Source organism: Schistocerca cancellata, chromosome 3, assembly GCF_023864275.1.
Source record: "Schistocerca cancellata isolate TAMUIC-IGC-003103 chromosome 3, iqSchCanc2.1, whole genome shotgun sequence".
In the NCBI taxonomy this organism is placed as follows: domain Eukaryota; kingdom Metazoa; phylum Arthropoda; class Insecta; order Orthoptera; family Acrididae; genus Schistocerca; species Schistocerca cancellata.
In genome coordinates, this window is record NC_064628.1 from 4,761,792 (window position 1) to 4,779,382 (window position 17,591).

The window sequence follows — 17,591 nt, forward strand, 5'->3', positions numbered from 1 at the left end:
TTCAATGCAGGAAGTTTCATTACTACTCTGTAGCATCAGCACTACAATGAATCATGAACAAACGAATTTCAACAGCAGAATAAAACAAAATAATTAGGAAAAAAGATTAATTCCCTACTGCAAAGGAACTTTATAACATTTTTGTCCTAAATATTTAGGAAATATCAACAAGTTTAAGGGAAACACTTACCCTTCTGTCACATTCTAACTGAATGTTTACATTTTGCTTGTATTCTAAGTCACCAAGGCTCTCAAACGTTGAAGCTCCCGGTTTACTCAGGTCATTCACGAAGAACTCTATTTCAAACTGCGAGGGGTTTGTTGCACTGTGAAAGACAGGAATATTCACTGTTAGTCTCTTACACAACAAATCACATTCTGGGCAAAAGACAATTATTCACATTCTTTTAACATAAGCAATTGATGAAAAAAAAACACACACACACACACAGCTCTTTGCAAGACCTTTACTTCTGCAAATATCATGTCATAACATGTCATCAAATGTCAAGTATCAACAAAAAAACTTTTTGAAAACTCGCATTCGCAATGACCGGAAGCAATGTGGATAAATTTTTTGTACACTTGGCTACTGAATATGTACAAAGCAATTTTTCGTAATTTTATTGTTACTTAAAGTTGTTGTTGTTGTGGTCTTTAGTCTTGAGACTGGTTTGATGCAGCTCTCCATGCTATCCTATTGCAAGCTTCTTCATCTTCCAGTACCTACTGCAATCTACATCCTTCTGAATCTGCTTGGTGTATTCGTCTCTTGGTCTCCCCCTACGATTTTTACCCTCCACGCTGCCCTCCAATGATAAATTTGTGATCCCTTGATGCCTCAGAACATGTCCTACCAACCGGCCCCTTCTTCTAGTCAAGTTGTGCCACAAACTCCTCTTTTCCCCAATTCTATTCAATACCTTCTCATTAGTTATGTGATCTACCCATCTAATCTTCAGCATTCTTCTGTAGCACCACATTTCGAAAGCTTCTATTCTTTTCTTGTCCAAACTATTTATTGTCCATGTTTCACTTCCATACATGGCTACACTCCATACAAATACTTTCAGAAAAGACTTCCTGACACTTAAATCTATACTCGATGTTAACAAATTTCTCTTCTTCAGAAATGCTTTCCTTGCCATTGCCAGTCTATATACTGTGAATAAATTGTTCAACAAACAAATGGTGTTCATAAAACTTCATACTTTTACTTCTACTTTTATGGGTCAAGCTCACGTCGAATTGAACACAACTTAGTTTAAAATGGAAATGGCACATCTCCATGGTGCTTCATTCATGTTAACTCTACGATATTTATTAATAGTGCACTGGAATGTGTGTTGTTACCACAAGAATCAACAAATGAAGTAAAGGTAGCGTGCAAAGAATGGCAGAAGGATGATGCAAGTGCAGTAAATCTAATAGAAGATGTGCTACATAAATAAGCTTAAATAAGCTGCTGAACTTGTGTTGACATGCAATATTGCTAAAGTAGTATGCGCAGTCTGAATGTAGCAGCACACAATGTTTAAACATGTTAACCAAAACCTTTTTTCAGGTCAAGCACAACATGACACACGATATTAGGACACATGTAACTCGGCTGCAAAAGTGATCCATATATCTAAATGAAGAATAAAAAAAATGCGAAGAGAATACGCTGGCTGAAAGAATAGTAAATGGTTGAATTTTTTTTCTATGTTGGGAAGGGAATAAGGTAATTTTATAGATCTCTGGGATATAATACCATCGACAAAACAGAGTTTGAATTTACTTATTGAAAACTCCTTTGCTACTGGATTGCATGAACAAAATACAATCGAAAAACTACATTTGTCATTTCTAATGCACAAAAGGAATGAAATAGTTAACAGTTAGGTGAAGACGTCAAAAGAGTAAACAGCAGTGTGTCCATGAACACATGTGACAGAAATAATGAGTGACAAAATGAGAAGGTGAGCGGAGACAATGCGTTTACTTCATGCATCATCTGTGCAGCTACTGGAAGCTGTGACAGTGGTGCTATGAAACATATCACTCCAATTAAACAGTTCTTTGTTTTGCAAAGTGAATTTGACATTCTTGATGTGATTTCATTAGGAAAACAAGATAATGACATGTGTGCATTTGCTCAGGGAACAGGTTATATCAAAATAAGACAAAGCAGTGAATGGAACAGTGGCAGAATGGACAAAGTTTTATATGTGACTGACGCAAGTGCTTATTTGTTCTCAGCCAAGGCAGCTACATATAACAGCTACACTGTAATCTTTGAGTGTAAAAGTATTAGGAGTTGGAAGAAAATCCATTGGCAGCATTTTCATGACAGATTATATGGAAAATGGGCTGTATGTGTTGAATATGCATGTTATAAGACCAGAAAACAGCAATCAAATGAACTTGTGACACCATCTGAAACACCGCAAATGTGCCACACAAGACTGAGCCATCAAAATTAACAACACGTCAAGAACATCTAGAAAAAACTTGACATCTTTACAGAATGTAGCAAGGCTGAATTTTGCGATGATTAAGATAGATGCATAGAACACCATTCATGCAAAGAATAAACCACTCCACAGTTACTGACGAATTAATCCATGCAGATGTCAATGGACTAGTGAGTACAGAATTGTTTGGAGGTGCTTGATATTACATAATGTTTCAACAATGATTTCAGTATATTCCACTGAATTTTGTTTCTAAAACTTAAAAATGGAGTACACAATGCACTTAATCAATTTTTAAATGAAGTATAACCCAATGGACATACCATTAAACTGTTTAGATATTACAGAGGCAAAGAATTTAATGACAAAAAAGTTAAGGAATTTTTCACAGAATTATTGCATCCTCCACCCTTGGTCCTCCACCCTACAATATCATGTGGCCAAACAAAAAAGAATAGAACAATTGTTGAAGCTGCAAAGTCGATGCTGAAATGAAGTAAACTATCAAAGGATTGTGGGTGGAAGCTTGCAATACAACAGTCTATATCTTAAATCATACTAGAAGATCTTCAGTTCCAGAAAAAAACCCTATGAGCTGTGGTACAATAAACCTGTAGGAGAACTTGATCACCACAAAATTTTTGGCACAGACTCATACAAACAAACACTTCCATTCAAAGTTTGATAAGAAGGCTGCTTGTGGACAACTTGCTGGGTATGTCAATGACAAAAATGGATTTAGACTATTGACTCCTCCCAACAAAACAAGACTTAGAAGAAAGGATCAAAGCTGCATCCAGAACATCATATTCACTCAACAAATTATGGTCATCCAAAATTTGTTAAAGAGGAATCAAAATAAGGGTATATAAAACTATAATCAGACCAATAATACTATATGGGAAAAACAAGGAGAACAGGTAAGAATGCAGAGAGAAAGAAAAAGGTTTTAAAATCCGGCAAAAGATATTTGGGCCAGTCTGTGAGGGAGGAGAATTGTGAAGGAGAAAAAACATGGAGCTCATGGAGATACGAGTTCTGTATCTTGATCCAACGCAATATCTAAAAAATTATGCATTGGATTAAAAAACAGAAAAATGTGTGTTCAATATTTTTAAAAATGCAGATATCAATGTTGACCCTCCTACCCAGCCTATATGAGAACATCCCATTTTTATTGTAGGATCAGATTCTATGGGAAAAATAGGTAACTTTGGTATATAACACTTCATCACTGCACAATAGATGGCACTGTAATTGACAAAGAACACATTTGAGTTCCAAAACAGTATTATCTCAATAAAAATGCATTGGATCAAAAACATAATACCAGATGTCTGTGGCAAATAACTCAGTGTTTTGCAGCTTTCTCCATGTAGCCATTTTGAAACATTCATACATACATTCATTCACTCACTCGTTCATTCAATCATTATTTGACTTAGCCTCCTTGCAAGTATATTGGCACTCATTTCTTAAATCCATTTCTTCACAAACTGACAGAGTTATTAAGAAGAACGCAGGCTATTATGATAGTAGACAAAATAAAAATGGCTTACATTTACAGAGAAAGTGGCAGGAATAGAAATAACACTAATCCTCTGTGCTTAATGTTGTCCAATCAGGATGTGATCATGTGCTTCTTTTTGTTGGGTTGTTCGATAGTTCTCCATTGAGGGAACTGTACAGCGATGAAAATGGAATTGTCAAAAAATATATGCTGGAGAGAATAATGAAATTGCGATATTAGTTGCAGTGAATCATAACCCCTAGCACTCGGCAATTAAGTCATGCATCAGGAATTAGTCAGACTACCATTTGCTGAATTTTACAACAGAAACTGTTTACTGTTTCATATTTCCCTCTGTAATGGATTTCATAGCAACATTTTTCAAAACTGAACAACATTCTGCCAGTGGATGCTTCAGAAAATACAGAAAGAGCCCAATTTCTTCACTTGAGTATTGTGCTCTGATGAGTCAACCTTAATGCCTGAAATGGTCAGACATGGTATCTGAAACAGAGAAAGTCAAATGTGAAAGACAGTCTTCTTCCACAGGAAATCAAAGTGGGAAAAATTTGGCACACTTCATTCTGGATGAAGTAAAATACGAAGTCACTGTAACAATAAATCAACGGGATTCCTGAAGGCGGAAACTTCTGAATTTTCTGAAAAAGATAAACTGGAGAAGAGAAGACTAAGAAGAAAAACTGCCTGGTGGAGAATGGTGAATTCTTGATGCTCACAAAAGTTGGTGCTGGTGAATGGAAACATATAAATTGTTTTTCTGAAGTATTGCAGTCAAATGAGAAGGAAAAATGAATGAAAGCTATTAATGAAGAAATTGAATTCGTTGAAACAATATGTGGGTGTTAGCTAACTGTCCTGGGAATGCCAAGGTATTGCAGAATCCTTGGGTTTTACGTCAAAAACCTGCATCTGATGAAAGTGCTAACTTCAAAGCCCAATAGGTTGCTAAAGGGTATATTTAGAAAGCAGGAACTGATTATGAAAATGCTGGTAAAACAATATGATGTAAAGACAGCCTTTCTGTATACAATATTTCCAGATGAAGCATATCTGGAACAACCAGACGTTTTCAAAGATAATGTAGATCAAGTGTGTGTCTTGACAGTCTTTATTGTCTCAAACAACCCCTGCACTACTGAAACAAATGTTTTATGGAAGTCTTGAAAAAAGCTGGATTTCATTGCAAACACAATGAAAACAGATTCTGTAGAAATTTATGTTGATGATGGCCTAATTGTGAGCAGTGACAAGGCAGAAACTACTGCTTTTTCAAAAACTTAACAATGTGTATTTGATATGAGAACAGGTATTCTTAGCATATTCTTCAGCTAAAAAATGATGCATAATGAAAATGGGGTAATTGCATTACGTTACGTTGTTGCTGCTGCTGTGATCTTCAGTACAAAGACTGGTTTGATGCAATCCTGTATAAATCTCTTCCTCTCTGCATAACTAACTATTGCAACATACATCCATTTCAACCTGCTTACTGTACAATTTTTAACTCCCCGTCCCAAATTCCTTCTATTATCAAACTGATGATTCCTTGATGCATCAGGATGTGTCCTACCACTGATCTTTTCTTTTAGCCATGTTGTGTCACAAATTTCTTTTTCTCCAATTTGATTCAGTACCTCTTCATTTGTTATTGATTTATCCATCAAACTTCCTACATTCTTTCGTAGAACCACATTTCAAATGCTTCTACTCTCTTTTTGTCTGAACTGCTTATCATCAACATTTCACTTCCATACAGGGCTACATTCCATAGAAATACCTATTGAAAAGACTTAGTAACACTTAAGTTTGTATTCTATGTTATCAAATTTCTCTTTTTTAGCAATTTTCTTGCTATGGCCAGTCCGTGTCTGTATTTTATATTCTCTCTACTTCAGTCATCATCAGTTATTTTGCTGATCAAGTAGTAAAACTCTTTTACCTATTTCAGTGTCTTATTTCCTAATCTAATTACAGCAACATCATCCAATTTATCTCGATAAATTCTTTTATATCTGATACCAGAACCACGTATTTATTAAAAGACAATTCCATTTCCCATCTTAGACATTATGTATGAGGGTAATCCCAAAAGTAAGGTCTCCTATTTTTTTTTATAAGTACATACATCTGTTTATTTCTACAATGGTTTACATCAGTTTACAGCTTGAAAATTTAGCTATTTTTCGACATAATCACCATTTCTATCGAAGTATTTTTGTAGACGCTGTGGCAGTTTTTGTATGCACATGTCATACCAGCTCACCACCAAGCTGTTCAGAAAGTTATGAACCTCTTCTTTCACCTCGCCATCGGAGCTGAATTGCTAGGACCACAATTAATGCTGACAGGTACTGTGAGACTCTGAAAAAACTCAAACGGGCAATTCATAAACAGAGAAAAGAAATGTTGAACAAGGGCGTACACATTCTCCACGACAACGCTCGCCCACACATCACTCGGCAAACTGTTGCTCTCCTGTGACAGTTTCAGTGGAACATAATCACCCACCCACCCTATAGTCCTGATTTGGTGCCCAGTGGCTATCACCTATTCCCCAGGTTAAAATAACATTTGGCCGGAAAGCGATTCAGCTCTGACAAGGTGAAAAAAGAGGTTCATAGCTTTCTGAACAGCATGGCGGTGAGCTGGTATGACATGGGCATACAAAGACTGCCACAGTATCTACAAAAATGAATCGACAGAAATGGTGATTATGTTGAAAAATAGCTAAACGTTCAAGCTGTAAACTGATGTAAACAAAAACAGGAGACCTTACTTTTGGGATTACCCTCTTTATTTTATGACCAGCTGATTTTGGCACTGGGCCATTTTCAGTCACTACCACCAAGGTGACAATGTAAAATTATGGTAGCACTTGAAAGTGGCAAGGCATCAGTGTCAGCTGATCAAACGACATGAAGGACAGCGATTGTATAACAGCCAAGGCGAAAAATACAATTTTCTTTTGATTAAATTTACGTGCATTCCACTACCCTCACTATATTTGCTTCTGCTGATGTTCATTTTATAATCTCTTTTCAAGACACTATCCATTTCTTTCAACTACTATTTTGAGGTCTTTGCTATCACTGACAGAATTGCAATGTCATCAGCAAACCTCAAAGTTTTTATTTCTTCTCCCTGAACCTATTCCAAATATCTCCTCGCTTTCCTTTATAGCTTACTCAATGTACAAAGTGAATAACACTGGGGAGAGGCTACTATGCTGTATCAATCCCTTGTCAACTACTACTTCCATTTCATGCTCATCAGCTCTTATAACCACAGTTTGGTTTCTGTACAAGTTGCTTTTTGCTCACTGTATTTTTACCCATGCTGCCTTCAGAATTGCAAATTGTAACACACTCAACACTGTCAAGAGCTTTAACTAAACCTACAAATGCTATAAATGTAAGTTTTCCTTTTTTTCAGTCTACTTCCTCAGATAAAGCGTCACATATTCCATTTCTCTGGAACCCAAACTTATCTTCCATGATGTCAGCTTCTACCAGTTTTTCCATTCTTCCCTAGATAACAAAAACTATTTTACAACATTACTTATTTAACTGAGGTTTCAAGTGTTCACAACTGTCAGCACCTGCCTTCTTTAGAATTGGAAGTTGAGAGTATTTCACCTGTGCAATATATTTTGCATACAGTTCAGAATAGTTTTGTCATTGTTGGTTCTCTTGAGGATTTTAATAAATCTGTGGTAATGTTGACTAGCCATTTCTCCTTTGGCAGTTTGCACTGCCTGTCAATCAAATTTTTTAAATGTCTGTATTCCCTTTTGCCTTCTCCATTACACACATTTTTATACAGGGTGGATCAAAAAGAATCATTCAATTTAAAAAAAATCATAACTATTATGTTATTTGGGATGCGTGTGTGAACAACATACTGTTGGAAAGAACAAACTCTCAAGTTTTACATGCTTCCCACTAGATAGCAGCAGTGAGAACCCACTTCAGTTATAGTAAATACGGTGTCAGGACAACAGAAAATGATTTGTGTTCTACATTTTACGCAGTGCAGTCAGTAATAACCATTTAGTGTGACTTTTGTACTAGGTATGGTGTGGATCCTCCTAAAGCACAGAGCATTAAACAGTGGCATGAACAATTCCGAGAAACAGATTGTTTCTGTAAAGGCCAATTGCTGGGCTGTCCTCAAATGTCTGATGCAGACGTCAAACGCACCCACCATAATTTCACAAGGAGTCCGCAGAAATCCGTACGTTGTGCAGCTCAACAGCTCAGCATGGTCCCGACGTCCACCTGCCAGATGTTGCATCGATGTTTACACATGAAAACATACAAAATTCAGCTACTGCCAGCTCTTCGTGAAGAGTTCTGTAATTTTGCTCTTGGCAAGATGGAGAATGACAGTTTTCTTCCACACTTAGTATTTAGTGATGAGGCAACATTACAATTAAATGGAAAGGTGAACCATCGTTGTGTGAGATTGGGGTACGGACAACCGTATGAAGCTGTACAACATGAGAGGGACTCTCCAAAATTTAATGCGTTTTGTACAGTTTCACGGGAAAGGGTGTACGGTCCATTTTTCTTTGCCGAGAACACTGTTACAGGAAGCAGATATCTCGATATGGTTGCAAAAGTTCTTCCTTTTTCCCCAGTCGACTCGCAAGACTTCCTTTACCAACAGGACGGGGCACTGCCGCCCTGGTATCTGGAAGAGCGAGAATTTTTAAATCAAGGGATTACTGAACAATTGATCTGTTGCACTGGACCAAATGATTCGGCATCACATTTCTGGCCTCCAAGGTCACTGGACCTGACTGTATGTGATTATTTATTGTGGGAGCGTTTATAAAAGACTCCGTTTATGTGCCTATGTTGCAAACAACAATGAATGAGGTATCGCATAACGGCAGCTGTGAAAGCTATAACTCTAGACGTGCTAGGTGCAGTGTGGGAACAATTTGAATAACGCATTGACACGTGGCGTGCATCTAGAGGGTGGGGGGGGGGGGGCATATTGAACACCTACAGGGCGGAAAAAGAAAGAAAGAAAAACTTTTTGAGTTTCCCATTCATCAAAAAACAAAATTCATTGCATATGTTTTTGTATATGTTTATTAGTTTCAGAAATACAGATATGCCAAATCAGATGCTTCTTTTTGATAAACCATGTATTTTCTCCTTCCATCAATTAGATTCAAAATCTCCTGTGTTATACAAGGATTTGTACTAGGTCTTGTGTTTTTCCCTACTTGATTCTCTACCACTTTCACTATTTCATCTCTCAAGGCTACCTACTCATTTTCTATCATGTTTCATACCCCTGTTTCATCCAATTCGTGCTTAATGCCACCTGAAACTCTCAACAACCTCTGGTTCTTTCAACTTACCTAGATCCCATCTCCTTACTTTCCTAACTTCCTGAAAAAAAAGGGGGGGGGACATTTTGAATTGTAGAAAGCAATATGAGCTCATCTCCCACTGGACATGAAGACAATGATCAAAATGAATCTATTTCATCCTTTATCTCTTAATGCAAGGCAGTTAGACGTCTGATCTATCTTTCAATATCAAGTGGTCATGACAACATTTGCAGTGAATAAAAAGTTGTTCCAGTTATGGAAAACCAACTACCCAGGACTGCAACTGACTGAAAAGTGTATTCTGGTACCTATAAGGACATTAAATTGTGGTATTATTTATGATAGAGGAGACAATTTGCAAAATTGGAGAGACACTGAATTCACTGGTGACAAGTGTTTGACAATCAGCATTGTGGCAAAGTACTCTGGTGGAGCAATAGCATGGAGAAATCAGTTGCAGAGAGTAATGGCTAAATCTACAGCTGAAGCAGAAATTATTTCAGCAAATAATTTTTTAACTCTTTGTAATTTATGTTGTTACCAAATAGTATCCTGTAAATAAACTGTTTTTAAATGAAAATGTGTTGATCAAACTTAATATCTTTAACACAGACTACACAATTTTTTTATAACTGGTAAAGTACCTATGCTGCAGTTGTATGTTTTCATCTTTTACATCAATATCTTTCCTCAGCAAGGCACCTTATTGGAGTGTTGTTGGGAGTTTTTATACAGCACTATCTCCTCCCCCGTTTTCCTGTTCCAGTTACAGGTGATGTGCAGGAACTACAGTTATTGGTAAGTCCTCAGAATATGGGAAGAACAGCTGTACATCTCCATATGAGTTTCAATCATTCTAATTTTACCTTCAGGTCTTTTTGTGACATATATGCAAGAGGAAGCAAATTTTGATTAATCCTTCTCTAAAAGTACACACACTGAATTTTAACAGTAAAGCAACCTGTGAAACATATCTCTCATGCAGCATCTGCCACTGGAGTCGGATTAGCACCTAGCTGACACTTTTGTGCTTATTACACAAACTCATAATGAAACATGTTGGTCTTCTTTCAAGCTTCCCAACATATCAATCAGTCTGGTCATGTTTCCAGACTTTCCTACAATTAGTTTTATGAGAACATTCCACATTAAACCACAATGTACACATATTCCCAGTATTCAATGGATATGACAATCTACTGCGATTGGTTGGGAATCGCATAATCGGATAACAATGGGTCTTTCTCACCAATTTGTGTACAATACATTAAATCTGATTATGTTGAATATCAACAAACAATCTTTGCATCTAGTGTCGATCTTCTGCAACTTTCCTATATTTTGCTACAAATTCCTAGCACTTCAATTCTCTATATACTCTGCCTGACCAAAAATAAATAAATAAAATAAAAAGGACCCAGCTGTGGAGGAGGAAAAACCATGAACCTTCACGGGTTCAGAGGGTATGTGATGTTACTGCAGTGAGTACAAAACAGAGTCAAATTTAGAAAAAAAAAAAATGACAGTATGAGCCCATTTATCAGTCTGACATTGCAATCCCTCTGGCCTGGATGCCTGCACTGATTTTGCTGGGAAGGGTCTCATAAAGCTGTTGCATACCCTCCTGAGGCAAGCTGTCCCACAACTCTAGGGATCTTTTCAGTCATGTGAGTGCCTCACTGTCACACAGGCGCTTAATAGACACACGTGCCACTTGTGGACGAGCAGTGTCCAGTCGAAAAATGGCACCGCAACACTGTTGCATGAGAGCTAACACATGACACAGAATGTTGACAGGCTGTTGAGCCATTAGAGTTACCTCAGTCACTGCCAACCATGACCTGAAGCCAAACCTGATGGCTCCCCACACCATGACACCAGCAGCAACACCACTGTGCACTTCTAAAATATTGGAAGGATGGGACGTCTCCCCAGGTCACAACCATCTGTCATCTGGGGTAGTACTGAACTGTAAATCAGCACTGAACACAAAGAGCCACCATTCATCAGGCAGCCCAGGCTTCTCGGGCACGGCACCGTGTCAATTGTAGCCATGTGTGTTGTGGTGTTAATGGCAGCCTATGTGTGGGACAATAATTCTGTAGTCCAGCTGCTGCTAGTCTCAGAGCAATGGTGCAGGGCAATGCAGAATGTCCATTACTTGTCCTCAAATGGCAGGAGCAGTTGTAAGGGGGTCAAAATATGCTCGGTACACAACAGGGCGATCATCTCTTTTGATGATCACACGTGGCTGATTGGTACCTTGGTGACGAATATGTCTGCCCTCACAAACCCATGCAGTCCAACAGAGGGCCATTGTCCCATGTAAATGCTCCACAAATCAGAATATGGCACGATTCAACCAGCAAGCCAACTGAAGGCCCACAACGCTGCACCTTTCAAACTCTGTGCTGATAACACTGCCTCACAGGAGCATGCAGCATCTCTGTGTCCTCCACAGTGATCATTCAACATCTGACACTGTTCATGCCTCCTACATATCCTATCAGGCCTGATAACAAAACTAAATTTGAACATCACTAATGCATTTTGGTAGTCATTCTACTTTTCACAGCAAACTGGAACTCTAATGATTTACATATCTGCTAATGGCGTGTATGTGTATGAAGTTACACTGACATCTGAACATATCTTCTTGGTGCTTGACTTTTCTTGTCATGCAGTGTATATCAGCACTTGCGAACAGCCTTATAAAGCTTCTGACATACCCACAAGAACATTTTAGACCTACTGAATACTCTCTTTGGGTACACTCAAAGCCACTTTTACAATTCCTTTCCATTCAGTACAACATACTGTTTTCTGTTTGCCATCTTTCGACATATTCAAATGCTGTTTTGGGTAATTCTTCCACCTACAGGTGTCTCCCAAAGTTATTCCTTCAAACAATAAAATTCTATTTGTAACCATCTTTTTTTGATTAGTTACTTGCTTAATACATACTACAGAAACCATGTCTTCTGAAATTCTGATCCATTTATTTCCTGAGTGTACATCAAGACACTATCTGCTTGATCCTTGCAGTGCAACATAGTATCAAATATAAAAGATAGCATTATCTGGAAATCAAATTGTGCTTCAATGAAAGTGAATCCTCAATACCAGTTTACAAGGGCTGTTCAAAAAGTAAGGTGACTTTTCGAATTGCACAGGCAACGTACATTCGATTATCCATCTTTTTCTTTGTTATGTTTGTACACATGTCCCGAACATATGTTCACAGTTTCAAGTGTACAGCATAATTCGTTTGTTTTTGACAGAAAGGTTAGACATGTTTTAAAGTTCTTGGCGTTTTTCAATTATCATAAAAAAAATGGAGAAAATAATTTGCATCAAATTTTGTATGACAAATGGAATCAGCACATCAACTACAGATGCTAATGTCAAAGCTGTGAAGAAAATTGTTTTGGAAAATCATCAAATTACTATAACAGAAGTTGCTGAGCATGTTGGCATATCATTCAGCTCATTCAAGCATTTTTTTTTTGGATATTTTGGACACGAGACGTGTGTCAGTGACGTTTGTTCCAAAACTTCTCAATTTTGATCAGAAGAACTGTCGGATGAGCTTCACTCAGGAGCTCTTGAATGACATCAACGATGATCCTGATTTTCTCAATAGGGTCATAACTGGTGACAAAACATGGGTTTATGGTTATGACATCGAAACCAAAGCCCAATCGTCCCAATGGAAGTGTCCCAGAGAGCCAAGACTGAAAATAGCATGACAAGTTCAATCAAATGTCAAAGTTTTGCACACAGTTTTTTTTCCTTTTTTCTTTTTTTTTCCCAGTTGCAGTGGCATAGTGCACTTTCACCTCAAGGTTGTACGGTCAACAAGGAGTATCACCTTGATGTTACGTGCCATCTGCGAGAAGCAATACACAAAATACGTCTGGAATTGTGGAGGGGGGGGGGGGGGGGGGGGGAGATCATGGCTTTTGCATCACGGCAATGTGCCTGCTCATATTCATCATTGTTTGTGAGAGATTTTTTGTCAGTGGCATCAAAATTAGTCACTCACTGATGACACAGGAACTGATACTGATTGTAGGGTAGCAAAGTAGAAATTCTGAACTACACCTTTAAGTGTTCCTTTGGAAAAGGCAGAAACATGATCCAATACAGCCAGTAGAAAGGTAACAGAGCTGCTAAGGAAATCAGGCTTTTCTGACGATTATATGTAGAATTTGCAACAACTCACCACCAAGACTGACAGTCATCCTAAAATACGCAAGATGGTGATTCATTAAGACTCATCGTTAAGAGTAACTGCCTCTCCTACATAGAGACTGTCCAAATCTGTAACAGAATTAATGTTGCCTATTGTTGGATGCTGTGAAGAGCACATCATCAACTCCTTGATATGAGGTGTTATCCAAAATTTTCAGGGCTGGTGCTGCCATCTGTTGAAAAACTTACCTATGGACTAATGGTCACCATCACCCTCGAAGTAGTTCTCATTCGCATGTACACACCAGTCCCAGTGCTTCTGCCACTGGTCAAACGTTTTCTGGAAGTCCTATTCTTTGAGGGTGTTTATCATCACCAGCAATGCTGCTTGAATCCTCTCTAGAGTGTTAAACCGATGGCCTTTCAACTATAGTTTCAGTTTTGGGAATGGCGCAAAATCACAAGGTGCCAAATCTGGCGAGTATGGTGGGTGGGGTGCAACCGCCATGTTGTTTTTTGCCAAAAAGGTCCTGGTGAGCAAGAAAATGTGACAGGGCACGTTGTCATGATGCAGCAGCCAGTTCCCTGGACGCCAAAGTTCGCGCCGTCGCCACCGCACATTTTCACGGAGTGGTCATAAAACGTCATAGTAGTATGCAGAATTCACTGTTTGGTTGGGGGGGACGAATCTTTTATGCACAGTTCCCTTGGTATCAAAGAAAATGATGATCATGCTCTTCACCTGTCTTGCTTTTTTTTGGGTCTTGGAGAGCCCGGGCTCTTCCACTGGGATGATTGCTGCTTTGTCTCTGGCCCATAACCGTAAATCCAGCTCTCGTCGCCGGTGATAACCTGTGACAAGAAGGTTGGATCATCATATGCGGTCTGACAAAGGTGTGTGCACACGTCAACACACTGTGCCTTCTGATTGGCAGTTAAGATCCTTGGCACAAATTTTGGGGCGACACGATGCATACCCAATTCATCAGTCAACATTTGGTGACGTGTCCCATAACCAATATCCACTTCTTCCACAAGGTCTTGCGTGGTTCGACGTCGATCCACACGAACCAGCTGTTTAAGTTTTGCAACAATGTCTGGTGTTTTGCAGCTAATGGGACTTCCAGTATGAGTATCATCTTCGACGTCTGTATGGCCGGCCCTGAATCGAGCATGCCACTCACGACGTGTACAGCTCATGCTCTGTCCCCCCAAACGCTTGTTGAATCATTGCAAGGGTCTCTGTAGCATCCCCCCCCCCCCCCCCCAGATTCACACAGAATTTGATATACATGGTATGCTAATAATTTTTACTTATGGACCGTCTGACAGCAACTGAATAAAACACAATTTTAGTGCCATATGCGTTTCGCCTTTATTTTCTGTAAGGCATCGTCAGTGGCAGGTTGCGTGGACATTTTCCTACATATTACCCTCCTGTTGCATTTTTGGTGTTGTTCTTCTTCTTATGAACGCCAATTTGCAGTTTTTTCCCCATTCCACAACACTATGCAGTGAACGGTAACAGAAACCAAAACATTGCTTTAAAACAAGCGTTCAGCGCATAGTGTTGTGGAATGGGGAAAAAAACCGCAAATTGGCGTTCATAAGAAGAAGAACAACACCAAAAATGCAACAGGAGGGTAATATGTAGGAAATTGTCCACGCAATCTGCCACTGACGATGCCTTGCAGAAAATAAAGGCAAAACGCGTATGGCACTAAAATTGTGTTTTATTCAGTTGCTGTCAGAGGGTCCATAAGTAAAAATTATTAATAGACCGTAATATTACACGCAACTGAGGAAGACAGGACTATAAAAGTTGAAAATGTTGATATACATGCACTGTTCTGTGTGCGGATCCGTCATAAAATCACCACACACCAAACACTGAGTATTACGGAAATCACTGTGGACACGCAACACGTCCTTCCAGCTGAATGCCACTCCGCACACTGACTCAATAGATATGCAGCTCTCGCCACCTAGCGGTTCAGAGATCTACTACTACTACTACTACTACTACTACTACTACTACTACTTTCCAGATGGCAGCACCAGTCCCGAAAATTTTGGATTCCATCTCGTATTTGTTGATATCATTAAAGAAATACGGATAAGTGCAGATGACGTTATTGTTGATCTCAATGTGGTATCTCTATTTCCAAATGTGTCTGTTGAACAATGCCAAGTTTCCTTGCCAACCCCTTCTCTCCAGAAATGGTCAACAAGGTAGACCACAATTTAACTTTTTGTGTAGTGGCAAATATTATGAAACATCAGTGGTTTCACCTTCGTTGTCAGCTGTGGTCAAATTTTTCATGGAGGATTTTGAATAATACACCTTAAACAATGAAAACGAAAACTGCTGCTCACCACATAGCGGAGATGCTGAGTTACAGATTACCACAATACAAAGACTGTCACAAATATAGCTTTCAGCCAGTAAGGCCTTTGTCAAAACTAGATGTCTAATTTTGATGAAGACCTTACTGGCCGAAAGCTATATTTGTCACAGTATTTTTAATGTGCCTACCTGAGACTCAGCATCTCCGCTATACCGTGAGTAGCAACCTTCCTTTTCATAATATTGTTACATTCCATCCTGGATTTTACACCTTAAACAATGCTTCTCTTTACCCATACTGTTTTTATGATATCTTTTTGATTGGGCCTGGTGGAGAACAAGCAGCGCAGCAATTCACTGATCAAATGAACAACATACATGTCAATGTGAAAATCACTGGAGAAGTAAAACTGGAGAATTTACACCAAAGTAATAAAATAAGCAGAGAAAACAGATGTTGAACAGGACATTATAAATTCAGACAATAAGTCAAAAACATTGTGGATGGTCATAAGTTCAAAAACAGAAAAGACAACATGAAAAAATAATAGCCCCAAAGAAATCAGATGGGAAAATTCACTACAGAGAAACCCAGAAACTATAGCCAAAGCATTTAGTGGCTGCTGCATAAATCTGTGCAAAAATCTCACAAAGGATATGTCAACTCCAACAAGAGCTATGAATGCTTAAATGGAGAAAAAAGATATCCACTACGAAATTCTATACACCTATATCAAACAAGCGAAGAAGAAGTAACAAGAATCATAAACAAGTTAAAAAACACAAGATCCAGGACATCTACAATATCTTGAACAAGATTATTAAACTTTCATCCAATTTAATTGTTAAATCCTTGACCAAAATGATTAATGAAGAAACCACAGATAGTTTAAAAATTGTAAAAAATATGTGCACTACAGAACCTGAAAACTATAGACCTGTTAGTACTATACCAGTAATATCGAAAATCTTTGAACTCATTCTGTGTAACAGATTAGTAAGCTTCTTCACATCACATAATATCATAGCCAGAAGCCAAAGTGGGTTCCAAAAATAATGAATCTACAACATCACAACCATAACATCTTGTGGCCTGTGTAATGTTAACACTTGACAGGGAGGACTCAATAACTGGAGTACTCTGTGATCTATCAAAAGCTTTCGACCTACTTAATCAAAACATTCTCCTTGAAAACAATAAAATTCTATGGAGTAAAAGGCAATTCATTTAATTTACAGATGCCAAAAGGTGGAAGTAACAGATGGAGAGAGAAATAAATACTACTCAGACATGGGGATGATCCAGACCGGCACGCCACAGGGAAGTGTCCTAGGGTCACTGTTGTTCTTGATATATATTAATGACCTACCAGAGAAAATTAAAAAAAAAAAATCAATACTATTGGCAGGTGACAGACATTTTAATTAAGGGAATAGATCTAGCAGAAGCTACGCATGAAGCAGAAATTGATTATGCAGACTAGAGAACTGGTTTAGAAAGAATAAAATGATAATCAACAACAAAAACACAAGCACCATGAGCTTTAAAAACAATCGAGCAAAAGACATGGTCTAGCCATGTCTCTGCAACATCCTTTCTTCCAGGAGTGCCAGTTCTGCAAGGTTCGCAGGAGAGCTGCTGTGAAGTTTGGAAGGTAGGATACGAGGTACTGGCAGAAGTAAAAGCTTTGAGGATGGTGCATGAGTCATGCTTTG

At 38.4% G+C, this 17,591-nt stretch overlaps 1 protein-coding gene across 1 annotated transcript in view; it reads right to left on the bottom strand.

Annotated features, from left to right (window-relative positions):
- Positions 1-17,591, bottom strand: part of LOC126176766 (protein virilizer homolog) — a 96,532-nt gene that overhangs the window by 71,638 nt on the left and 7,303 nt on the right. The window contains exon 3 of the mRNA XM_049923935.1: positions 191-326. Within this exon, the coding sequence (XP_049779892.1) occupies positions 191-326 (136 nt within the window). The remainder of the gene's footprint in view (positions 1-190; positions 327-17,591) is intronic.